The sequence below is a fragment of the Dasypus novemcinctus genome, chromosome 2, assembly GCF_030445035.2.
Source record: "Dasypus novemcinctus isolate mDasNov1 chromosome 2, mDasNov1.1.hap2, whole genome shotgun sequence".
NCBI lineage: Eukaryota > Metazoa > Chordata > Mammalia > Cingulata > Dasypodidae > Dasypus > Dasypus novemcinctus.
This window is the reverse complement of record NC_080674.1, coordinates 56,418,694-56,446,248: the sequence shown is the minus strand read 5'-3', so window position 1 is coordinate 56,446,248 and position 27,555 is coordinate 56,418,694. Positions and strand designations below refer to the sequence as shown.

Sequence of the window (27,555 nt, the reverse complement as noted above, 5' to 3'; positions counted from 1 at the left end):
GTTTCTTGGCTTAGTTATAAAGAGGCAAAGCACAGGGCTGTCTTCTTTTTTTCCCAGGTCCCATTGACACCCAGCTTCTGGCTGCTCCCTTCGGCTTCCTCTTTCAGGTCCAATTTCCTTTGCTTATAAGGACTTGGACCATGTTGGACTAAGACCCATCCTCATTCAATTTAGGCACCTGAACTAAGAACATCTTCAAAGGTCCTACCTACTTCAAAGGTCCACAGGACCAGGGGCTGGGACCTGAACATGCCTTCTGTGGGGGACATGATTCAACCCCCAATGTATTCCAAAACCCAAATCATCATTTCTGGTAAATGTTCTCCAATTCCCTAAGCTGGGTTGAACCTCAACAACTCATATAGCAAATCAAGCAGTTTAATTACTTACAGAACATTTAGAAATTAGCTTTCCTTAAAGGACTCCCTGGGAAATTGCATTGCTTAAAACTAAATATTTATAGCTGCTTTCTTGATAATTCTTACAGAATGCAAAGTTTGTTAACATATGCATTAAATGTTTGAAGCAGGAACTAGCCAAGCCACTCTGTCACAGAGAACTTGGGTGTCAATCCATTTGTTTGTTTTGTTTTTATTATTTTTTATTTTTCAAAAGATACTTAGATTATATAAATTGTCCTACACACATTTGTTTTTGTGGCAAAATGAACTCTGAATTGTTTTCTGAGAAGAAAAAGTCTTGAGCTGGCTTATGGGTGTATCCTAATCCTACACCATATCCTGGAAGAGAGTGACCTTCCTTTAGGCCATGCAAGGCTATTTGATTGCTCCATTTTCCTAAGCAGACATAACCTTGGGTCAGCTCAGCTGACCACCAAAGCATATAGGCCTGCCCTTTACTTGCAACAATGAGGGTAAACAAGATTGACTATTTACCTTGCACCCAAGCAAAGTTCTAAGGGCTTTCCATGTACTCTCTCATCTAATCTTTGTCATAGCTCTACAAGTGGGTAATATTTCTATCCACATTTTACAGATGAGGAAGCTAAGGCACATGGAAGATAAGTAATTGCATAATGTGCATGTAGAGACCCAATGGGTCTGCTATGTTCCTGGGACTCGCTATTGGGAAATCTGTAGAATTTATTTTAAAGACCGTATTTTGTCATTAAGCCCTTAGCTTACATTGAGAGACCTTATAAAAAACAGTCTCACAAAACTTATTTTCTCATTGTCAGGATGTATTATAGCACCCAAAAAAATCCTTTATAAGAAGTCACAAAAATTTCTACTAAAGCAGGGACTGCTTTACCTCCCTTGAGAAATTGTTTTAATTTTTACTATATAGACAGTGAATTATGATCATGTTTCTCTCCTTGTATATTTAGGAAACTTAAACCTCTGCCATATGTGTCAGACTATAGAGCTCTGTCTTCCTTATCCTGCCCTTGTTTTCTTTTCTCCCCGTACTTTTTTTCACTTGTTATCTTGGTTTACTATATATATCTTTCTTTGAAAGTCATCTAAACCCCTTTCTGGGTTGAGGTAAAGGAGGGCAGGGAGTGCTGCCTCAGGAGTCAGATTAAGTTTGAATCTGGTTTCCCCTCTTACCTGCCATGTTATCTTGGGTAAGTTAATGTCTCTCGGCTCAGCTAGTTTTCTTATCTAGAAAGTAAAGATAATACTGTTCTTACTGCATAGGTAAGTAGGCAGGAGGAAATGAGAAAATGGATGGAAAACATTCATTAGGGCAAGTAGTATATGGTAAGTGCTTAGTAAGTTTTGATGATGATGAGGATGAGGGTGATGATATCAATGAGGAGGAGGAGGAGGAGGAGGAGGAGGGAAGAGAGATAGAAAAAAAGAAATACCATACCTAAGGGCTAAAGAATGAAACCCAGCTACTGACACCCCCCAGCTGTTACCCTGGCCTTCTTCACCCTGGCACACACAGGTCCACAAAAAATATGTATATAATGCACATGCATATGCAATTCTGAGCTCCACTGGTATGCATACACATTTACTGCAAAAGTCATCAGTGTACAGGACACAGACTGCTGCTAGACTAGAACCTGATGATATTAGATTCAGCCATTTAGTTCCCTTGAAACCCCCTGCCCACCTTTGTTAGTTCATACGCATCTGTAGTTTCCCCTAATTGTAAACAGTATATACAGGCCACTTTGGGTCCCTGTGCTTGGGTATTCACTCTCGCTGCAAAATCTGGTAACCCTTAGATTTTCAAACAGCCAGCTCCTTCCACTTGATGCACTTTGGAGGTTTTGCAGAGCAAAGCCTCAAACTGAAGCTGCTTATAAACAAGTCAAGGGGACACTTCAATTACCCCTTTGCCTCCAGTGGAATTTTAGTTCTCTGATGGCAACAACTGTCAATTAGTTCCAATATACATCCTTAGCTAAACTACAACTCAGTGGAGATCTAAGCTGATATGGGGATAAGTGATTTACAATTACGAGTGTGCAAGCAAGTTGTATTGACAAAAATAAAGCAGCCCAGGTTTCATCTCAAGAGTCCCCTTCCTGCTTTGAACTCTCTGTTTCTCAGCAGGTCCAAGTTTTTTCCCTTTCAGCTCCCCATGGCATTTCTTGCTCCCTTGGCTGGGACATTCAGGGGGCACCAGTGTGAAAGAGGGGGTATGATCATTAAGACAAAGCTCTCAGAAGAATAGAGTTGTGTTTGTACAACACTGCACATGCTAGTGTTGGAAGGCGGACAGCAATTTCTTCTGAATGCAGCCACAGGGCTCTCTGAAGGTCTTTTTTCATGGTTTCCATGGTTACTGGCAGATTTTTTTTTCCCCCATGTGGGAGCACCAGCAGTTCTGCCTCTTTTCATCTCTCTAGACTATGAGAGAGGTAGGCAGGGAATCATTGCTTAGAGTTCTGCTCCCAAGTTACCAGGTGATACATTCTTACCTATCGGTAGAGAGGAGAGGAAAAAAGGAAAGAGAGAAAAAAGAAAGACAGTCACACTAGGCGCCCGCCATTACCACCCCCTGCATCATAAAGGAATATATAGCCAGTATTGAAGAATATCTACAAATGTAGAAACAGTGTCACCCAAAATGCAATTATCTTTATAGCATCTTCCCACCTGAAGGAGGATGAGCCTGGAATTCAAAGTTGCCCTATTTGAAATCATAGCCTTCATTCCTTTGTATCTACGTATCAGAAGCTTTCTGCCTATTGCATCATTCAGTCCTTACCACCATTGCAGCTAAGTATCTCTATTATATCAATGAGGATCAAGATACTCAGAGAGGCCATGCAGTGGTGAGGGCATAATTAAACCACAGCATTATCCTAGCTCCCCAGCAGACACTGATAAGACTAGAGATAAACTTTTAACATCCTATTTATTTCACCTCCATAGCAAATAATTGGAAGGCCATCCCTTGTTTAAAATCCTGTGGTACTATATTTACCATGAAGACAATATGATTATTCCATCTTTTCTTCTATTGCAAGGAACAATTTAATATTTAGGGCTTTAAATGTCATCTAAACCAAGAGATGAAAATTTTTGATTGGGAAGAAAGCTAAATAAAAAGTTTTTCTTTTCAAATCTTCCAAAATTAGTTTTTGGATTTTATTCATTGTCTGCTCATATACTATTCTTTATCAGCTTGACAAGCACTCATTGATTTATTCATTCAACACCTTTCTTAAATGATTTCCAAATCTGGCTATTCACCAGAATTTCCTGAACAGCCTTTTTTTTTTTTTTAGTACCAGGGCCGGGGATTGACCCCCTGACCTCGTATGTGGGAAGTCAGCTCTCAACCATTGAGCTGCATAGCTCCATCAATTCCCCTGAGTTGGTTTCTTTTCATTTGTTTGCTTGTTGTTTGGTTGTTTTGTTCTCTGGGGACTGAACCTGGGATCTCCCATGTGGGAAGCAGGTACTCAACTGCTTGAGCCACATGAGCTCCCAAGCTTTTTAAGATATAAAAGCAGTTCTCCTTCCCAGACCTACTGTATCAGAAAGACCAGATATAGAACCCAGTATTTGTGGTTTTATAAATCTCCCCAAGGGATTCTGAGACATAGCCAAAGTTAGGTCTCCTAGAGTTGTGTTCTTAGAAATAACCCTACTGTGGTCCAGGAATGCTTTTTAGAGCAGATGCTTATTTTGCATATTAACTCATTTAATTGTCACACCGAGCTAAAGCATGGGTGCTTTATGTTACTGTATCGTACAGATGAGGAAGCCTAGGTACAGAGGTCACAGAGGGAGAAAGTGGTAGGTCTGGGGTGTGAACTGGTGGTCGGCTCTGAAGTCTGGGCTCCTAACACTTGCTTGACTACCTCTCACAGATGAAGCATTGACCTCAGTCAACTAAGTGTGAGGTCCAACTGGGATAACTGCTTGAACTTGAGAGTCATTGAGAGTTGTTTCACGCTGATTATTGTTTTTTCATGCTTAGCTATTTGTGTGTTTTACAAAGAATGAGCAAAATTATAAATGCTGACAATCTCCCAGGAAAATCTATGCACACAAAAGCCCTGACACATGCAGTTAATGGTGAAACAGTTCGAAAGCACATTGTCAGTTTATAAGAGTGAATGAAGAAGCTGCACTAGAGGACTTAGGTTCTTAAAGCTCACGCAGAGGTTACATGGGTCTGGTGAGTAACATGGCCCGAAACATTTGCCTGTTGCCATTTCACTTGGCCTCTTTCAGAGCACTAGGATGAAAGGAGGCAGACAAAGAAAGGACAGAGGCCTTCTTCCCAGTGCCTTCTCACCTCTCCCACTGGCTGACTGTCCCTGGGTCTTTTCCCCCAGATACACAGAAAGGGCCCTCGTTTTCATTTAGAGAGGCACTTGGTGGCCATCAACGGACTATTTCTAATGCCATGTCGTCTTACAGATTCTAGGAGCACTGTGGCCATCAGCTCTTTTTTTTTTAAAGATTTATTTATTTTCTCTCCTCTTCCTCCCCCCCAACCCTGGTTGTCTGTTCTCTGTGTCTATTTGCTGCGTCTTCTTCTTTGTCTGTTTCTTTTGTTGTCAGCGGCATGGGAATCTGTGTTTCTTTTTGTTGCGTCATCTTGTTGTGTCAGCTCTCTGTGTGTACGGCACCATTCCTGGGCAGGCTGCATTTTCTTTCGCGCTGGGTGGATCTCCTTAGGGGGCACACTCCTTGCACGTGGGGCCCCAGGCAGGGGATTGGCACTCACTGCTTGCGCGCATCAGCACTGCCCCATGGGCCAGCTCCATGCGGGTCAACGAGGCCCGGGGTTTGAACCATGGACTCCCATGTGGTAGACAGACGCCCTAACCACTGGGCCAAGTCTGCGGCCCACCATCAGCTCCTTTGAACCGCTCATCCTGTTTTTCCTTCCAGGCTCCTAACTGTCCTGCTGCAACAGTCAAACCTCAGCGAGATTAACCACCAGGACAATGAGGTGAGCCTGCCCTCTCAAGCCACAGCTGGCCATTTTGCACCTTAGGGGAAGGAAGGGGCTTTCAGAACCACTGTGCTTCCTGAAGCGGTCATCTCCTAAAGGTGCGCAGAGGGGATGGAGTACATTTTTGTGTTCCTACTCAGGTTGGGGCACCCGTGTGTCCACTATTAATTCTCCAGCAGAAAGTCACCCCCCCGACCATGGGTGTGGGTATCGTCTAATAGGGAAGGACTTCTCACATTTATCACACCCCTGAAATTTTGTAATTTCCCTCTGGACATTGAGAAATAAATGTTGCTCTCACTTCAGTCCCAGAAACTCAGATGGCAAGCTGTGGCCCCAGATGCCTTGCCTCTGAGTGAAAGATGGTGGATTAACAACAAGCCCAGGCAACCTGTTCCCATTAGCCCCTTTGGCCACAGTTGCTGTTTCCTTCATTTTGCAAAGACAATATTGCAGAGGCTTCCAAAGAGACAATTCAGCACTCTCCAGCAAAGTTCCTGAGAAAGGGTGGGTCAGACAGTCAGCAGAACTGCCCCAGAGTACTTTAGGGCCTTGTTATATCCACTTAACCTTTTAAAAAGCAGTATGAATTTTCATGAGGCAGACACAAGCTTTTAACATCCAATGTAAATACCTGGTTTTTAAAGGACTTTTTCATCACTGTGCTTATCTTGGCTGCATTTCACTAAAACTGTCTCAGAACATTAAAAATGCGTATAGTCAACGATACAAAATTACGCTATTTCCAAGGAAGCTCGCTGGCCATTTGCAAGGGGTGGAGGCAAAACCTCTAACAGCTTTCTCCTGGGCTGAGCCTCTCGACTTTCCTGAGCTATTCAGTTAAAGCCACCTCCTTCCCTGATGGCTAGACATCAGTGACCACACCAAAAAACCCCTGCTTCACAGCTTGTGTCTGAGGTTGAAGCCCCCTCCCCAGCTCGGTGGTCACACGCTGCTTTCACTCCCTGTATTTTCAGTGGTCTAAAGCAAAACCCCAGAGACATGAGCCAAGATAGCACTTTTTTAAACTTCTGCTTTAAAAACGAGAACCAGAGATAAGATAGCTTGCTCTGATCACTCTCTGCCCCATGGTGTGAAAGGCAGAAACTTGAGTGGCTGGAGTTTATGTCAGCATATTGCAAACTTCTAGACTTTTGACAAGTTAGCAACCACTTCTTTCACCTCCAACACTGTCACCGACCCCCCCAAAACTGGATCTTAGTGGAAAGACAAATTCAGTCATTCAGACCCTAAAGCTAAATATTCTTTATAGATCTCCAGTTCCATCCGTCCCTCAGCTGAACTAACATCCTCCAACAAAACGACAGTTCCCCATTTTTCCCCACCCTGGGAAGGTCCCCAGCTGGTAGAAACAATGAAAGTAGACACAGATCTTCCAAGCAGTGGTAATTGTCATATTGTTCAGACAGTATGAGGTAAAATGGGAAAAGCCCCTGGTTCCTTCTCATGCAAAGTGACCTCCCTGAGAAGATTTCTCCTGCTCTCTCATGAGCATTTTGACCCAGCTGGGCTCAGAGAACAGGCCCAGACGCTCAGAGGGCCTTGAAGCTTCCTCCCTGGTCCACATCACAGCGTGTCTGAAGCACTCCTAAAACCAAATATTAATGCTTGCCTGTGTTTCACATCTTTTCTCTCTCTCTCTCTCTTTTTTTTTGGTCATTGCTAGTGTGAGCCAATTGAGATAAACTTGCGAGGACTAGAAGCCCTTTGGTGTTAGGAAATAAGGACAATTCTGAAATGGAGAGAACATATTCCAGGCCTTTTTTTTCTTTTCCATTTATTAATTTGGAGGTGTTCCTATATTGGGCTTCTCAACATTTTGAATAAATCACCTCTTTTCTCCTGTCCTCAATCGGTTTCCTAATGAGCTCCAAGCACCGTGCAGCCTCCACTGCACATGAGGGGGTAACCGTTAAAACAGATACTCATGCACCACCTACATCTGCTAAATACAGGGAAACAAAACAAAACAAAAAGAAATGAAGGACAGGGAAAGTTGGTGCTGGTGAAGTATTAGGGATTCCAAATGACAAAAGTACAGAGTAAGGCATACATGAAAGAAACTATTTTCCCAGCATTATTGAAAGAGTCCCAACCTTGTCACAATAATGATTAACAAGGATTAAAAAATCAATTAGTAGAACTCAAACTTCCTTAAAAAATATATATTAGAAAACTCAAAAGAATAGAAAAAGGAAGAAAAAAATTCTATAACTGCTAAAAATGGCAGTTCTCAAACTCAAGCAAAACAAAACATGATAATATTTTGCATCAGGGAGGTGAATATCATTTTTTTAAAGACTTATTTATTTATTTATATCTCCCCCCCTCCCGCATATGCTGTCTGTGTCCATTCTCTGTGTTCTTCTGTGTCTGCTTATATTCTCGTGGCTCCGAGAACCTATCCTGGGACCCTCCAGAGTGGGAGAGAGGCAATCACTCTCTTGCACCACCTCAGCTCCCTGGTTTTGCTGTCTCTTATTGTCTCTCCTCTGTGTCTCTTTCTCTTGCGTCATCTTGCTGTGTCAGCTCTCCACTTTGGCCAGCACTCCTGCACAGGATGGCACTCCTGCGTGGGGCAGCCCTCGGCCTGGGCCAACTCATCTTCACAAGGAGGCCCTGGGTATTGAGCCCTGGACTTCCTATATGGTAGACAGAAGCCCAATTGCTTGAGCCACATCTGCTTCCCTGAATATCATTTTAAAGTTTAAGCTGATCTGAGCACAGTGACTCGAAATTTTGTATTAGTTTTCACTTACATGAGGAATATATAATACATTTTTTAAAGTTTAAATATTACAAATAATGCTAGAAACTCCTTGATTACCTCTTTCCCCATCCCCTTTGTCTCCAGGTAATCACTGATTGATGTGTCTCTTTCTTAACCTTTTACATAAATTCATGGAAATGATATAATATTACTTAAAAGGTAGCATACTGTATATATTGTTCCACAACTTTCTTTTTCACTCAGTATTATGTCTTGGAGGTTTACCCATGTTGATACATATAGATCTGGCTCATTCCCTTTTTTTAAATTAGAGAAGTAGTGGGTTTACAGAATAAGCATGCTTAAAGTACAGACTTCCTCTAAACTACCCTTCTATTAACATCTTGCATTGGTGTGGAACATTTGTTACAATTGATAAAAGCATGTTTTTATAATTGTACTATTCACTGAGTTGTATGGTTCCATGGATTTTTTGTAGAAGATTTTTATTCTAGTACCATATATTTATGGTACTAGAATGGGAATCTAACATTTCCCCTTTTAACCACATTCAGATATATATATTTCAGTGCTATTAATTACATTCACAATGTTGTGCTATCACCACCATCCATTCCAAAAACATTTCCATAGTTCCAAATAGAAACTCTGTACATTTTGAGTCTTAACTCCCTATTCCCTATCTCCACCCCATCCCCTGGTAATCTATATTCTAGATTCTGACTCTATGAGTTTGCTTATTCTAATTATTTCAGATCAGTGAGATCATACAATATTTATCCTTTTGTGCCTAGCTTTTTTTCACTCAACACGATGCTTCTAAGGTTCATCAATGTTCAGAGTTTCCCGTACAATGAAAATTTCACAGCTTATTTGACCATTCCCCTATGAATGGATATTTAGGTTGTCTTCAATTTTTTACCAACAAAGACACTAATCTAAAGAGTGTCCTTGTACAAGCCTCCTTGAATGTTTCATACAAACATTTCTCTAGAAGAAAAATTGTTGGATAATAGAACATGTATTTTTATGTTTAATAATACTGCCAAGTCGTTCTGCAACATGGCTGTATCAATTTATATCTTCAGCAGCACTGTAAAAGAATACTCATTTTCCCATTGTTGTTTTCATTTTCTTGTTTTCGTTTTAACTTGCATTTCTCTGATTATAATGAGTTTGAGTATCATTCCATGTGAAAAATGGCCATTTTTTTATCTTCTTTTGTGACTTGCTATTTATATTCTTTATCCATTTATCTATTGGGTTACTCATTATTTCTTACTGATTCTTAGGAGTTCATTAATCCTTTGTCTGCTTGTTAGGTTTCAAATATTTTTTCACAGTCTGTTGCTTATTTTAGAACCGTACATGATGTCTTTACTGGTACAGAACTTTTTTAACTTGATATACTCAAAATGAACATTTTTATCTGTTACTGTTTTTGCCTTTGTTGTCTTTTTAACAAAGGCCCTCCCCACCTCCAAAGACATACCTATATTATGCTATATTTTCTCTCAGTTTTATTATAGGTTTTGGGCATTTTTGTTTGTTTGTTTTTTGTATTTAATATTTGTGTCCATTTCTTAGCTCTCTGTTCTGTTTATTTTTCCTGTCTCATTAGCCACACTGCTTAATTATAAAGTAACTTATTTAAAAGCTTTCCACATTACAGTTTAACACTGTGGGAAAGGAAGAGGTGGGTCAGATTGCCCTTTGGGCTTTCGTTCTTCAAACCATCTGGTAGCGGAGCACCTATATAGTGAGAGGTTTATCTTTTGCAGCTTCAAACAGGGTGTTAAACTCCTGGAGTCTAAGGCTGGCTATTCTCATTTTGGCTTTGACAGGAAGAGGGCCCCATCAAGAGGGTCAACGAGCTATTGGCATCTGGGTTAGAACTTGGCACACATTTATTCAGAGAAGCACCGGTATGGTGGTTATTTAGAACATATTGTTAATCTTATATTAAATGCACATCCTGATATATGTAGATATTTGTGAGCAGTCTGACAATCCAAACACCAGTTACAGCACTTCTGAAAAAATTAATTCCACACGTGAACTTTTGGATGCATTTCTTAGCATAATTTCACTTACATCCCTAAGCTATAACCAAGAGCAAGGATTTTACACTGTAAAGGCAAAATCAAAAGAGACAACCCCTGACTCCAAAAATGTTTTTATTTTACAATTAGCAAAATATAAAATAATAAAACATTTTTTTTTAATGCACCAGAATTTCTATTGTAAAACTGAACACCTGGAATGGAATAGGGTCACTTCCTCAAAATCCCTCCCCTGCCCCACCCCACCCCCCAATTTTTCCCTGTCACTTTCTAGAGGCAGACCATGTCTTTTTCATCCTTGCATTCCTAGATTCCAGCTCAGTAACTTACAAATAGTAGAAGCTCCAATAAAATGTTGAATTAAATTCAAGAAGAAATTATATTATTTTTTGGCCTTTCTCCTTTTGTTTTGTTGACTCAGCTCAATTATCCTTTTTATTCACTGAGTTTTGCTGCAGGAAACTTTCAGTTATTTCCAAAATCTATTCTCAAAAACAATAAGATTTAATACCATTTAGGGTCTTCAAGTAATGGAAGTAGACTCTCTATCAGTAGCCCTTATCCTTTTTTGTGACAAGGTCTCCTTTGACATGAGGGTAAAGTCTATGGACTCCTCAGAATAAAGTTTTAAATTACATAAAATACATAGGATTATAAAAGAAACCAATTTTATTGAAATGTAATTATAAAAATATTTTTTAAAAAGGGTAATATAGTAATATACAAGCTTCTTTATCAAGGCATTGAATAAGAAGATTTAGGGATAGGTACAATCATTGCTATAATTTTGAAGTACAAATGCATGTAAATAATATTTTGAAATAGCCATAATAATTAATGGATATGAAAATATATATGACTTATATTAGTGGCAAGGTCACAGTTACTGCTAATACTACTGTGGGATGTCACCTACATTCATAACTGAAGATGGTGCTAAATTTCAAATAGAAGGCAGTGAAATAACAATGTAATTTATTTCCCTGATCCAAGTTCACACAATACCTAAATTCCATCAACAGATAGAACCCATGCTCAAGATGTAATTCCAACAAATATCTTCCAAAAATATTTTGAGCAGAGGTACTTTGACTAGAATAACTGCATAGCCTTCCAAAGTGATCTACTTGGGACAAGAAAATAGTTATTTTATTCATTCAACAAATATTTACTAAGTATCTTCCATTTTCCATGTAGGCTTCATCCTTACTCTAATAGTGCTTGTTCTGTTTTGTTATAAAATAATTTTAATAACTTTATCCTCTATTCTAAAGACATTCTTTTACAGGCTTATTCTTGTTAGAATTTACTAATGTGTTTCTATGACCTAAGTTCATTTTATTTTTTCCTTGCCTTTCTATCTGATTTAAATTATGAAAACTTCCATTCCCAAGATTTTTTCAAATGTGAAATAATTCTTTTTGTAATTATTGTAGGGAGAAAGCAAGAGATTTTAAACGATATCATCATTAGCAGATGATTCCCCCTAAAATCCAATCTCAGATTTTTTTTGGTTTGATTGTAACATTTGACCACTGCAGTGTGTACTGTTTATCTATCCAGATTAGAAAACCCCAAAACAAAGACAGTGGATTAGTTTACCAATTTTCCTAATCTATAACTGTAAGAGTTTTTCCAAATAAAAATAAAAGAATATTAGTACATGATTACACTCTAACATCATCTAGAGTTTTAAAAGCCTTTTAAAGTACATCCTCTGTTCTAATTTTTTGCTGGTGGGAGGCCCTTTATAACTTTTGTGAGATTGAATATATGTGGCTGGGGATCAATAACATGAGTTTTTAAAAGTCAACAAGACCCAAGCCGGATCCTCTTCTGTGAACCTCTTCTCTAGAATTGTCTTGCTGATCTCTCAGTCACCTGCTATAATTCTATCTCCCAGTTCACCAAGGAGATGGATGCACCAAGCACCATGCCACATCACACGTTTCTCCCTCTCTATCTTTCAGTGTTGGCTAGAGGCGTTCTAAAAGTGCAATTCTAAGACATAACATCTGCCAAGCACTTAAAGCTCTAAGTCAGATTCTGGTTCAGAAAACACAAAAGTTACAGTGGTTTCGAAGGGAGGGAAAAGTTCTGAGAAACTGATTAGACTTGTAAGCCCTTTAACTGAAACTGCAGTGGCACAGCTTCAAGGCACAGCATTATTCATCTGCAGAAAAGCACTGTTCCAAAGGAACCCAACTAGGTACCCAACAGTTACAACATAGATTTAGTCCTATCAGCAAACTACAAATGAGTCAAAACATTCTGAAGACTTTATTTTCTTAACTGAATGTGAGTTATTCCTCATTTTGGAGTCGATATTTTTTTGTTTGTTTTTCAAAAAAAAAGTGGAATTCTACGGTCCCCAGGGTCACCACGGTGTGTATTGCAACACATCTGCAAGGGACTCAGGCCTGCAGCCCTTAGATGCCTGAAGCCCCTCTGACTGCTCCGTGAAACGTCCACTAGGGGCAGCTGGTAGGAAGGCTCCCCACAATTCAGCATAGGTGGCTCCGCTGTGACCCACAGGCTCTGATACCTTATACTCCCCATGGAGCCCAAGGGATCCTGGATAACCTGAAAATCATCCATTAATCCATCCAATAAACATTTCTTGAGCACCTACTATGTGCTTGGTGCAGCGGGGCCTATCGCGATGCAGCAGCACTGCCCTGAAGTGAATGATGGCTCAGTGGTGATCTCTGCAGCTGCTCAGTGTAGATGACAATTGCCATGCCTGAAGACTGCGCCTTCAACAGTCCCCAGAATCTTTAATATAGCAGAACTACAGTGCCTGCAGACTCAACAGAAGTTGTAGGAAAAAGTTCCTAAAAAAAGTGTACTGTGCAATACCAAGAGTTGTACTTCAGCTGATTTCGTAAGTTTTGGTTTTCATATTACTAAATATAAGAGGATTTATTTTTATTTCTCATTAGCCCAGCTGAAAAAAAAATAGCAATGGGAAATTTCCCTTGGCTTGACTGAATGTTTGCAACCTGTTTACAGTGTAAAATTGCTTAGAGAAGCCATCAAGTCTTGATTTGGGGTCATTCAGAGGACCATCAGTTATGCTTCTGAGGGTTCTCCCCAATTCCAGAGCAGAGGGGAGTGGTGTATAATTCTATGTCTTACAAAAATAAGTCTTTGCCAGCTGCACTTTTAAGAAGAGCCTGGTGGCAAATGAAACAAATAATAACCCTTACCCAGGTGAGAAACACCATTCTAAAGTAAGGAGACCTCAAATCCAGCTTACATAACAAAGAAAAGAATTTCCCAGCATCTGAGAAAATGTCCAAAATGAAAGTCTATCAGCATGAAAGTAGGGGAGAAACACTTTTCTCCAGAGTCAGAAAGACCTGGATTTGAATCCTAGCTCACCTAAGAACTCGTCAGTGGCCTTAGGCAAGTTACTTATCCTGTCTCTGTTTCAGTTTCCTCACCTGTAAAATAGGTCTAAACATATCTACACCTTACACAGGTTGTAAAGGTTCAACAAGATAACATATACAAAAGTTCTTGGCACCAACTAGGTAAACAAAAATGATCAGTATTTATCTCCTCCCCCCCCCCCCCCCCACTCCTTTACCAAAACATGCAGGATCTAGGGAGGGTTTTTTTTATTTCATTGTTTTGGTTTTTATTTTTGAAGGTTCCGGGGATTGAACCCAGGATCTCGTACATGGGAACCAGGTGCTCAACCACTGAGCTACATCTGCTCCCCTCTAGGGGTTTTTATTTTGTTTTGTTTTAATAAAATAACTCTTGAAGCCCAGCAACCATGTTAAGGAGAAAAGAATTAACATTGCATAACCACAGTTTAATTCACTACCACAATTTCACATTTAATTCTCATATTGCTAAATGATATCTCAGCACTTATCAATCTCCATCTACCTTGCCTTTTGACAGTAGTTCAAAGAATTAGATAATTTGAAGCACTCATCAAAAATTCTAACAGTTTTCAACTGATGAGTTGGTAACAATGATCATATCACACAAGTTCATTTTTTTATAAAGGAGAAGTCATATTCTTCTTTTCCTTCTTGTGTGCATGATTTTTAAAAGCAAAACCAAATTAAAAAATAAAAAGGCAATCAAAAGCAGTGAGAAGTCATTCATTAATTTAATAAATATTTCTTCAGCATCTACAATGTGTCTGGCAACGTTCTGCACTCTAGGCTCTTCTGCACTTATGAGGCTTACACTCCACTGACTTCAAAATGGATTTGGTTTCTTTAACCCTCAAAAATGGGGGCATCTCATGATGAAGCTGATGGCTCTGAAACAGTTGGGGTTCAGAACTGGGAAAGGGGTAACTTGCATAATATAAAGAATTTCAATTCCCTGTGTTCTAGTTTCTAATCCCGATGGACCAAATAAAAAAAGAAAAGGACCTATTGAAATGTACTGAGTTATTCTGAATCCCAAATAAATATTCAGCTATGTGAATAAGAATAAGATGTTCCACTGCTTTTTAACCATCATTCTTTTCCACATGTGGCCAGTTTCTTGAAATATCCTCAAAATTATGTAAGAGGTTAAGTATTATATGACACTTGAAACTTGAAAGCAGACCATTATTTAATGGCTTACAATATGGAACTGGCTAAAGGGAATTTAACATTCTAACGCTAGCCTCATTTCACCACATCCAAGTGCCCCATAAATTTCAAACCCTAGATTTACTTCCATGCTCACTCCCTGCCTTAGGAACTTCTCAGGGACTCAGCTTCCTCTTCTATGAACGAGAAGGGTGCCAAGACCTGAAATTATTTGAGTTGGTCAACTGCTGTAGCAAACAGCTCAAAATACAGTGCCTGACACTATGAAAACGTATTTCTTGCTTACATCATAGTCGTAAGCTGCTTGGAGGAGTAGTCTTTTTTTTGGTGGTACAGTCATTGTAATTGATGAATGTGTTTTGGAGCATTGCCACTAAGCATTATAGTTTACATTGTAGTTTACACTCTCTCCCACATAATTCTGTAGGTTATGGCAAGATAAATAATGGCCTGTATCTGTCATTGCAATAACATTCAGGACAATTCCCAAGTCCCAAAAATGGGGTAGTTTTGTTGTCCCTCATCAATCAGGGACCCAGGCTTCTTCAGTCACGTGGTTCCAGTTTCTTCTAGAGCCTGATCCCCCTCCTCATTCAGCTAACAGATGAGGAAAGAGAAAAGGCATGGAAGACAAGATGGGTTTTATTTTATAGGCCAGGCCTAGATGTGGCTTTCATACCTTCTGTCCACATTCCAACAGTCAGAACTCAGTTAGGCTATACCTAACTGCTGGGAGCCTAGGCTTGCTGTGTGCCCTGGAGAAACAGATTTGGTGAACACATAGCAGGCTTCACCACAATACCTAATTCAAAAGTTTGGTTGGACAATTAAGTGAGATAATACATATAAGAATTCACAAAGGTCTCTGGATCACTAAATATTAGCTCTAGGCTATATTAGTAAGCTGAGGTCCATTTCCTTCACTCAGCTCATCATAGATGAAGCAGAGGTAAAGGTAATTCCTCCTATCTTTATGATACCTGCAAAGATGACTATTTTAAAAAAAGAAAGTTTAAAGTCGTTTTATTATTTTAAAAATCAGCTTTATTGAAATATAATTTGCTCTTTTAGTGTACAATTCAATGGTTTTTTAAACATCTACAGTCATTTTATATATTTCATGGAATTGAGAGCAGTGAGCAAAGGAGAGAGACCATCTTTCCGGCCACCATTTCTCAGAAAAAGCTCATTTTACCATTAAATTATGCCCGAAGTGTGGAACTAAGACCTGAAAGAAGCAGAGATTCAGCAGATGAACTCATCCAGATCTGTTCTACAAAGCTGTCGGGGAGATTTCTTACAAACAGTTAAATCAGATCATGTCAACACCTGCTGAAAAAACCTTCACTGTCTTTCCATTAAATTTAGACTGACCCAAATCCTAATGCTTTCTACAGGGTCACTATTCTCCATTCCACACTCCAGGATCAGGCAGCCCTGCTATGCTCTCCAATCTCACCTCATTTCACTCTCCTCCTCTCCCACCGCACCCATTCACTCTTTTATGTGTTCATTCACTATGTATCAGGCCTCTTCTAGGCACTGAGGATGCTCAGTAAAGCAAAGTCCCTGCCTTTGTCGTAGCCGATCACATTCTGATGTGACTCTAGTGCCGGATGCCTCACGTGGACACACTTTCCTTGCTTCTAGGACTAGGCGCTTGCCGTTCCCTTTGCCAGCTCTTCTCACAGGACCTGTGGCAAGCACCCCTGTGGTTCCTCTCTAGGCAGCACTCTGAGTGAGTGTTTCATAGCAGTCCTCAATCTGGAAAAGCATGCAGCAGCTTTCCATGCATCTGTCTGTGCCCCTACTAGAATCCAGTCCCAACAAGGGCAGGGATCTTGTTATCTTTTCCCTACTGTATCCTCAACACTCATAAGCCTGGCACAAAGTTAGAAGCTCAACAAATATCTGTTGGATGAATTAATTATTGGGCAGCAACCAAGGTATCTGGTGGTGGCCCCCTGTGCCTGGGGAGACAGCATGAGCTCTTTTCCTTCCTGGCAGCCTGTGCTCATCTCTGCTTTCTCTGGTTGTGGTTTTGTAGGGAATGACACCGCTCCACTGGGCAGCTTTCCACAACCGGCCTCAACACACCCAAGTGCTGCTGAAGAAGGGAGCAGACCCCACCCTTGTGGATAAGGACTTTAAAACAGCTCTCCACTGGGCAGTCCAGGTGAGAAATCAGCCAGTGGGCTTGCCTCGAGTGGAAGGTAAAACCGTGTTAACGGTTCACTGAATTCTGTCAGGCAGGAAAAAGATGGAATTATCGAAGACACAAGGCCCCAGCATTGATTTGGTAGTTACAGGTATGATAGAGCCAATCAGATTCTCTCTGTCCTTCCCCTTTTTGTATCCAGAGGGACAACAGCAAACCTGTGACCTCGGAGGACTTGTGTCTATCACTTCTTGAGAAGAAACCTGCTGAGATTCAGAGGGGAGAAGTTAAGGAATGTCAGGCGAGGCCTGCCTTGGTTGTTCCAGCCCTGAACACGCACATACCCCACACTCACTCTCCCTTACTCTCTCCCTCTCCATGATTGCTCAAGGCTCACAGAGTCCCAGGGTAAACCTTCAAATACTGACTAGGAAAATTCCTTCAAAGCCTTTAGACCATGACCCTCTCCTTCCTTCCAAATCCTCCAAAGATGGGTCAGTCCAGCTGACCCTGGATTCTAGGCTGAAAAGTGAAAATAGTGGCCCATGATCATGCAGCAGTGTCACAGAAGGGAGACTGTGTTAGCACACACAACCAGAGAAATCAGCATCGGCCCAAGAAAGCTGTGATCCAAAGAGAGAAACACTGAGAGTAAGGTGAAAAACTGGTGATAGCTAACATTTATTGGAGTGCTTTCTATTCTATTTTCAAGGTGGATGATTAACCATGAGTTATCGATCTCCTCTTCCAGAGGACTGCAGACTTTCCAACTTTCAGCAAACTTGCCAACTCATTCTGTCTTTTGATGGCCTAAGCACAGGCATCACCACTGTTTATTTCCATCAGCCCTTTCTGAATTGCCGCCAGGATCTTGTGGGGGTGGTGTCTGCCTGTTCTCACAGTGGTTTCACTCACGTTTTCATGTGCCAAGCACAGCAGAGGTGGGCACCTGGGACTTTCGGGGTTGACACATGTGCCTGATGTAAGGGGAAAGCAGAAGTGATTTGGAAACTGCTCTGTTTTTGCCCCTTTAGCCTCAGCTTCAGTTATTCTTCAGAGCCCAACCTAGGCAAAGCTGTGAGGTGCACAAAGCTTGTTTTTGCCAAGTCCACCTGCCCTTAGCACCCTCCTACCTTCTTTCAGTATCTAATCCCCCACCCCTCTCTGCCGGTCTCTGTCCAGCGCCCAGTTCCTTAGCCTCTGGCTTGTCAGGGATCACACCGTAACAGTGTCCCCAGTGAAGCTTCACTTAGACCCCCAAGAAGTGCCCCATGTTTGGTAGTTCTCAGCAGAAATGAGAGGGTTTTCAAAATCAAGCCTTTTCTGCGTAGTCACCTTCCTGTATTCTGATTCCACAATATGGGATGGGGCCCATGTAGGTATATTTTGAAAAATCTCCCCAGGTCATTCTGGCTGACGTGCCTCTTCTGCTCCCCCTTCTGCCACCCCACCCCCAATCTATAGCTGCTGCTCTAGGCCAGAGATTTCCAAGCCTAACCTTGAAACAGAATCACCTGCAATGCTTGTAACCCAGCAGATGCCCAGATACCACTCTAGACTTTTCTGAGTTAGGGTCTCTGGGGGTAAGACCCCACCCCCTACCCCCCAGCCTCCATTCTTATCCTCCAAGAGGGCAGTTTGGTACAACATCATAAGAACATACTGCCCTCAGAAGACCTGAGTTTGCAGGTCTGGGTTTGACTGATATGGGTTTGATCTGAGGAAGTTCACCCAAAATATGCTGGGCAAACTATCTTTGTGGTTTGAATGAGACCGTGCATATGAAAGTGATATGTAATGTGCTATGTAATTGGAAGAGATTGCTATTTTTTATCATTATTTTTATTATGGTTCAGGAATATTTCCTCCATGAAAACTTACCATCATACTACCATCTTCATATTCTTTCTCTCTACCTAATTATAGCTTTTAACTGGCTACATTGATTTTAGTCCTGTCTTCCATTAGAATCATCTGAAGAACTCTTAAACAATAGTGATCCTCTGGCCCCACACCCTTAGATTTTCATTCACTTGGTCTGGGGTATGGACAAAGCATCAGTATTTTTAAAAATACATTCTCCCTCCAGGAGATTGTGATGTGCAGAGGCGAGAACCACTGTGATAAATGAGTTGATGTGAATGAATGACAATGCTTTATCTACTCTTCCTTAAGATGTTTTCATTTGACAATGATCTTATATAACCACAATGTCTAACTCATTTACTCAATCACTGAATATTTTTTGAACACCTACCATTGTTAGGTCTCAAGAGTACAAAGATTAAGACAAGTCACTTCTAGAGCCCCTAAAATATGCTATTTTATGTGTATGTATATGCTATTGGATGTGTGTGTGTGTGTGTGTGTTTGCACACAACCTTCTTCAATTAATGAGATCTGTGACTACACCCCAAAGGTGCAGCTCTGGGGGAACACTGCACCCTCTTCCTTGTCTAGAGTTAGCAGTAAAATTCAGAAGTGTGTTTTGCCCTTAATACTGCAAAGAGGACTAAGGGTAATTCCAAATGTCAGTTGAAACCATTATGGCACTTGCTTTCTTTAGTCTTCTTGTTCATTTATAACACAGAACCAGCATTGTGCTCTCTTTAAAATTTTTCTACATGAATGATTGTTTCCTCTTGTCATGTATTCCTTTCACTGAAATTCCTGCTTTGTTCTTATACCATACAATGAGACCCCATTTAAATCTATAGTACTTTGAAATAATAAAACCTCTGTATTTGGTTCAGATAACCAAAACAATAAAAAGATTTGAAGCATCAAATCTTTGAAGTAAACAAAGTTTGACTTCTGCTCCATTTCTCAAGTCCCTTGGTACCTCGTGGTCTCCTCCAGTGGGCCCATGACCGCTTTCACCCTTATCCATCTGCCCAGGAGACCCCACTTCTTGGCTGTATTGGGCCTCCACACTGAGCAGAGCCCTTGGCCCCATCACAATCTCCCTATATGGCATCACAAACCCTCAGGGGCATGTTCTTGCTTGTCTATGGTGACACCAGCCTATCAGGGGTCTACATGGAGGCCTCTCTGCTTCACCACCCTTTCATTCCTCAACATTGCAAAACTTCAGTCATCAATCCTTTTCTGATTCTCTCTTTCTTGGAGAGTGCATCAGTTCCTGTGGCTTCAGCTACAACCCAACTTAGAAGATTCTCAGAGCACTAACTCCAGCTTTGACATCTCTGTTGTATTCTAGACCCACATTTCCAGCTCTCCTGGGCATCTTCACACGATATCCCACAGACAGCTCACACTCAACAAGTTCAAACAAAATCCATTTCTCCTTCTTATCACATTCCCATTCTTGCAATAGCCCAAGCCAAAGACCTCAGCATGTTCTATAAGTATGCTTTCTTACCACCTTTCATGCCCAATTGGTCGTCCAGATCTCTCAATTCTACCTCTTCAGGACTCTCATCTTTGTCTCCTCCTTTTTACCTTCACTCTACAGGTCAGGGTCCCATAAAGAAACATATGGCACCCTCGAGTATAATTAAGGTGAGATTCATAAAGGGGCTATTTACACAGGTTTGGACAGAGTTTAAGAACAGCCTCAGTGCTACCAACAGCAGTTACCATTAATACCTAGAGGCCTAAAAGACCATAGAGAAGAAGTTACTAAGACACAATGAGAGCTGTGGCTATAGGAGAGGGCTCCAGAAAAAAAGCAGTGCCCTTTGATAGAAAAATCAACCATCACCAACTATAGGTCAGTGAGAGAGGCAAGTATCGCCTGCCTCTCAAATCTCACCACTAGCTCTCTCCTCTGCTTACTAGAAAATGTGTTTATTTGGGGTCTTCCGCAGTAGCATTTTTCTTTCAGCACATTTTTCAAGGGAGGGCAGAAAGAAGTGCACAATTATAAAACAAGTATTCCATGTTTATTCATTCAGTATTTGGTTGTGTGGTTAAGGACACACACCCACACCCTCTTGAAACTCTTGAGTATAGCCTTCAAGTACCCAGGTCTGCGAGACTAGAATGGTCTAGCATTGAATCCTCCCCCTTCCTGTGGCAACCAACATCTGTGGTCATCTGTTTGAACTGTGTTAAATCCTATAAATATACTTTAGCTCTAAACATTCACAATGCTGTAGAATATACCAGTGGATCCAGTTCATAAGCTTAAAGAATCTTTGAGGTCAAAGGGACCACATAAGCGATTTAGTTCAACCCTTTAGTTCACAGGCAGAGAATCTGGTTCACAGGGAAGTTGTCCTTTGCCCACACATACCCAGCACCCAAGCAGGAACACAGGCCACATGACTCCCACTGCACTGCTTGATAAGAGGAAGATTACAAAGCCACATAAGCCTAGAGTAAACAAAGAGAAAGTCAAGTTTCGAAATCAACTCCCATTACCCTGGGAGCAAAGACTTGTTTAGGAAACTAGACTCTTGAAGGGTAACCTACATTAAAGTGGCCGTTGTGTGTACACTCCGCCAATGCTCAATGGTGAGGAGGAAGGGGGTTGGGGAAAGTGAGGGAAAACCTCCAAGTAAATACAAATAAAGAAGTGAGAAGATACTGAAATGAGGAAGATAATGAGGAAAAGAGAGAGAGGCAAAAAAGATTTGATAAAATTCTATTCTGTCTTGCTTTGCCCACAGTTTATGGGGCTTGTTTTATTCAATTAATTTTTTATTCGTTGTTCAGCAAATATTTAGTGAGATTTACTCTTTACCAGGCTCCTTCTCAGCAGAAAGATTCTCAGTCATAAGTTTAGCAAGAATAACCACAGACATGTCCTGGCAACCTTGATCTTACCAGATAGCAATAAGCAGAAGCCAACTCCTTTCTATACACAAATGCAGCAAGAATGGGGATTTTTTTTTTCCATATTAAGCATTAGTACACCTACGAAATAAAGAAGTTCAGCAGCTGAGAGTCACCATGGTCCAAGCTCCTCCCACCATTTCTATCTTCCCCTTGCTTTCCAGGGGAGTCAGCACTAAAGTTTTTGGTCAAAGGATCTCTGGAGTCCAGAACGAACAGAAAACCTAGATCTGAAGGGTTTGACCATGGAGATCATCCAGACTCTAAGCCAAGGGAGCTTGGTTACTTTTTGCCTTTTGCCCCAAATCCTCAAATCTCAAATGTTCTCACTGAATAAATTAGTAGATCTTCCCCCACCAGCTCCATTCCAGTAAGACACATCTGGCTTCAGGTGAACTGATGGGCCAGCATTGTCTTCTCATATTATAAAACCACCCAGCCCTTTGGAAGGAATGTGTGATCTAAAACCTCAGCCTCTGCTTTATGCAGTTACCGTCAAGGGCAAACAACAGAAATGTATCTCTACACCCAGAAAAAGGAAGGAGATTGAAGTCCCTTCAAGAAAAAGCTACCATAGAACTAATAGCCCAGGCATATATTAACAAATTACCAACTAGTCCTAAAACTCCCACTAAGATACCTTAGAAAGTCATCTGGAATAAAGAAGGTCACAGTCAGGATATTGGACTCTTGTCTTTTATCAGCCTGCCTGTAGCAAAATCATTCTACATTAATTCAACTCTCTTCTTGGCAAGGCTTCTTATGGGTCAGGCTCCCCCACTTCACTCCTTCATGACAGGTAAAGAGAAAACAAACAGGACTGAAATAGTCCTGACAGTTTTTGGAACACACAAAGGCAACATTAGGGACTAACCCAAGGACAAAAATACAACAAACAAATACAAAACCAAATAAACATATCCACAATGCTCATCTTGTGGCCCAACCTAAAATTCTAGAACCCCACGAGGTAGCATATGTACAATACTGTTACAATGCTGTTACTTGCCCTTATTTAATTGCATTCCCATCAAATAAACTTACTCTCCATTCCTTCTAAGGGCCCATCTGGGGAACATCTCCATTTCTTCTTTCCTGGGGCTTCCTGGTCTCTATGACACACACACACATACACACACACACACACGCACCAGCCCACCCCTAGTCTAGAACCTACCTTTAGCTGACACCCAGTCCAGACTGCCAAGGAGTAAGTGCTGTTTCTAGGAGACCACTGATCCAGTGCCTTGGCTTACAAACCAGGGCTTTCTCAAATGCTTGTGAGGGCCACCATGGCAACCCTTCTAGGAAGGGCTTTTGAAGTATCTTAATGCTGAACTCTAAAGAAGGTCTCAGTTGGCAAGGCACACATCACCTCTACTAACACTGTGGGTCTAGACAGCAGTTTTTACTTCAGTTCCCCAGTATGAACATGTGGGATCAAATAGACTATTCCTTTCTTCAGAGATAGTGTGGCATAGCATTAATTGCTTGGACTCTGCTGACAGACTGTCAGTCCTGGCTTTGCCACTTCTTAGCTATGAGGGCAGGTTACGCAATCCCTCTGAACCTCCATTTTCTCCTCTACCAAAGGGGGATAATCATAGTACCTTCCTCGTGGAACTGTTACCAGGATTAAATGAGTTAGAACTTAGAAACGCTTAAAACAGTGCCCAGTACAAAATGTTCATGCAGCAAGTGTAGTTATTACCAATATTCCTGTGAGAACTTTCTTACGAAGAAAAGGAAACTGCAAAGGATAATGTTATAAGAGAAGGCCAGGTGTAGAGGCAAAGGTGTGTGTGTGTGTGTGTGGAAAATTCAGGAGAAAAAGGCATTTGTGGGGAGAAAGGGTGAGGGCTGGGATCTGCCTTCACTTATCCAGAGAAGCAGTCGGTAGTAACCCTGCTCCCAGGAGAACTGCTGACTTAGACTGGTCAGGATCCTGGCAAAGGCAGATCAGGAATCCTGGGCAGCAGCTCCTCTTTCAGCATCCTGCTTACAAAATGGTGCCTCTCACAGCTTAAGCCAGGAGGGGGAAGAGAGTGTGAGGAATGAGGTTTTAGATTTCTCTCTGTGCTTGGTGCTGCCTGTTACCCAGAGGAAGAGCCGTGCCAGGGTGTTTTGCCAGAATCACCTTGGTAACCTGAATTCCTTTCTACTTCTAGTAAATTGTTAACAAATTCATTGAGCTGACACACTTTTTGATTCTGTTTTCCTCCTCAAAAGTTTAGTACTTTTTGAACTGTGTCTCCTGATGATTTGAAATGAATTTTAGACCCTCAGAATATGTTTCAGTAACCTGAGGTAAAAGAATCATAGAAAAGTTGATAAAGCATGTATTCAGTGTGGCAGACTTCAGGTGAAAGGAATGCCATAGAACTTAAACAATTGGTCAGAATTACTTAAAAGCCATTCTAAACAAAGGGAAGGTGGAGGGAAGAAGAGGACGCAAGAGGGAAGGTGAGAGAAAGAGAAGGAAAAAGGTTGTAGGCAGGTCCGGCTTTATGAGCGTGGAGCCAGTGTAGCCGCAGAGGCCCATGCTCAGAAGAGGACCCAGTGCTTGGGGTTTAATCCTCTGTGATAAAGTTCTCAATAATTTTATCTTTGAATTTGTGTCTTTTCAGTAAAGCCTGTTAGGACAGTAGCGAATCTCTGGGCGCTTGGGCCCCCAGCTCGCAGAATCCTGCCTCCCTGGGACAGGTTCTCAGCTGCCACCCCACGCTCCCACACCCTATACCCCCACCCACCAACTGCTGTTACTATCTGGTCTGGGGTCAGTCAAAGGGAGGTGAGGGTCAGGCTCTGGAAGAGTGGAAGGTGGGGTGGCAGGTACCTGGGAGAGTGCTCAAGGCAGGGCAACATTAAATAGCAAATAGAAATCACAATATCGGTTGAGAGAGACACCATGGAAGAAAAGAAATTAGATTTCTTCCTGCCTTTGGATCAGGGGGCTCCACATTTTCATTTTGCCCTGGGCCCCACCACTAATGTAGCTGGCCCTGGTGATAGAACTTAAAACCCATTCAAGACTCTTTCTGGGGCTCAAAGTGGGGCACTTGGAGCAGCCTCGGGCTCTTGGTCCTACACAAAGTTTCAGTTTCAGAACTGGTGCCAGCTGTTGGCCCCAGATACAGGGGACAGACACTCATTATGACACAAGTGGCCCGCTGAGTAATGGGATATCCTGACAGCTTTTCTGACTAAGTTGCAAATAAGACCGGGGAGTTGGCAGGGAAAAGAAGAGGAAAAGGGAAAATGAATTGGTGCCATTCCACAGAATTGTGAAAACTGACTCAGAGGTTTTAAAACACAAACTTGAGGTTAAATAAACTGGGATAAAACAGTGTGAAAAGTACCAAAGAGGAATTTTATATAGGAAAATGAGTTATAAGGTGGCTATTGAAGAGCATTTGAAATATATCAGAATTGCAGCATTTTAAAGCTCCAACTTTCCTTTTTTATCCTCGGGTCCCTGAGCCTAACAAGTGGCCCAGCTTTCCACTTCCAGCTCCCAGAACGACAGTGTCTTCCTCAGTCCTGGCTCCTAGAACCTCTATTCTGCTGATAAGACTTATGTGGGGAGTTACAGGATATCTCTATGAATTCCTTGAGAAAATAAAAATGTTATTGAATAATTTGGCCTGCACAGCTATCAGAAGAAACTTGAAAGATTAGACCTTCCGCTGGGCAATATAAACTAGAGTTTCTAGTTTATATGACTAGAGTTAGTCATCTTCAATTGTAACTGCTTATGTAGAATTCTCAGATTTTTCAGTCCAATTACGGGTTTTCAACACCAAGGATATACACATTTACTTAATTCTTTTTTCAAACTGAAAAAAGATTTCAGATACTCCCAATTTAGAGCTGGTGGCTTTTAGATGAGCTAGTTAATTTTAAAAGATTTATAGAAGAGACTCCCTTCAGATAAGATTTTAAAAGGTAGATTCAATTTAGATGGCTGCCTGAAGTTTTCTTCTCGTACTTGCTTGTTTCACTTTAAAAAAAAAATTATTAGCTACTTATTTAGTATTCACCGCCTTCCAAAAAGGACTTTTGGTAGTTGCAGTTCATGGAACTTAACGGTAATTTGACCATTTCTGGATCATTATGACCTCATCATCATGCCACCAGTCAGTACTCAGCATTGTCATTTTGCGAATATTAAAATTAAAATTAACTATCAGTTTCTCGGCACTCAACCTATATAGCAAGTGGGGAAACAAAGCAAACAGACCTAATAAGCAAATTACTGTGAAGGTGGCCCATCCACAATGCTAGCTCTCTCATGTTAGTCAACTAAATACCTGTATTTAAGCCCATCCTTAGTTCTCTAATAATGGAAGATAGTTTAATTCTTATGAGAGAAAAATCTCTACTCTAACTAAATACACTATACACTAAAAAATTGTATAGAATGCATTTTTCTTTCTTCTTTTTTTAAAATTTCTTTACTTCACACTTTCATCTTAACATGTATAGACCGAGATGAGCACCGGATTGTACGTAATGGGCTTTCTTTGCCTCTTTTTTCCAGAGTGGAAATAGAATTCTATGTTCCATTATTCTGAGCCATCACCAGGGTCCATCCATAATCAACTGTGATGATGAGAGCGGGAAGACATGTGTGCACATCGCCGCTGCAGCTGGTTTCAGCGACATTATTTATGACCTGGCAAGAGTCCCTGAGTGCAACCTGCAGGCTCTGGATGTGGACGACAGGTATCCATGGCAACCCAGGAAGTGCCGGGAACTGCCAATAAATCCTTCCCAAATTTTAATCTTAAAATAAAAAAAAAAATTTTTAAGATATTTAAGGAGTGATCCTACACAACTCTCTCCTCATTGCCAGTAATATTTGCACATGTATTCGTGACAATAAAAAATTGCTCTATTTTAGTCAGGACAGGAAAAATTATTGTTATGGAGAAAAATACTGTGACTGTACAGTGTTGTCAAATTTTCCACCTTTTTGCTAAACGTCCTAAGTGTTCTCAGAAGACTTTCTGTATATCAGCTTCCTGCTATATGCACTTTCTGTTCTTAAGTTTTATTTTTTTTCCTTCAGTCCTGTATTATATTATAAAGCCAACAAGTTCTTATTATCCAGAGAAGAGCATAATAGGAACTTTGTATTCAGAACCGTGAGGCTTTTAGAACTAGAAGGGACCTTACAAAAGGTTTTTTTAAAAAATTATTATGAATTTATTAGCATAGTAAAGGAAGCTGGGCCCAGATAGGTGAAATGACTTACTTCAGAGCTATCTATCAATGAAGACTTGTACCCGTCTTCCCAACTTAAAACTTTCCACCTACAATTCCTTGCTTTATCTAACCTTTGTTTTGGTTAGGCATTGGTTCAATGGCAATATAAGAATAATATGACAACAAACAGGTGATTAAAATACATATGTCTTGCCCATACTGTGTAGGATTTTTTTTTACCCTTTCCTATTCAAGTGCAAAATTAATGACTTACTTATGATTTTAGCTGCTCCAAGAAAGCACCTTTTACTCCCTGATTTCTAAAATATTTTTAACACCGAGAAAAAAATTGAGTTCCACATAATTTCCAGAAGCTGGAGATGGTTACTATAATGACTTAAATTAACATTAAAGTATAAGTCATTGAAAGGAGGCCTTTTCCTAGGAGTGGGTATTGACCCTAAACAGGTAAGACTTCAGTACATGAGGAGAAAAGGTAAACGATTCGTAAAAAGAAGAAAAGAGCAAATTTAAGAACAGAGGGCTGGGGGAATATTACCTACTTCAAAATACTCCTAGAACCAGCTCTGAAAAGGTTATTTTCCATTT

General features: G+C 40.8%; 1 protein-coding gene across 1 annotated transcript in view; it reads left to right on the top strand.

Moving 5' to 3' along the window:
* Positions 1-27,555, top strand: part of ANKRD55 (ankyrin repeat domain 55) — an 88,546-nt gene that overhangs the window by 39,341 nt on the left and 21,650 nt on the right. The window contains exons 5-7 of the mRNA XM_023589024.2: positions 5,334-5,394; positions 16,828-16,956; positions 26,279-26,463. Of these exons, the coding sequence (XP_023444792.1) occupies positions 5,334-5,394; positions 16,828-16,956; positions 26,279-26,463 (375 nt within the window). The remainder of the gene's footprint in view (positions 1-5,333; positions 5,395-16,827; positions 16,957-26,278; positions 26,464-27,555) is intronic.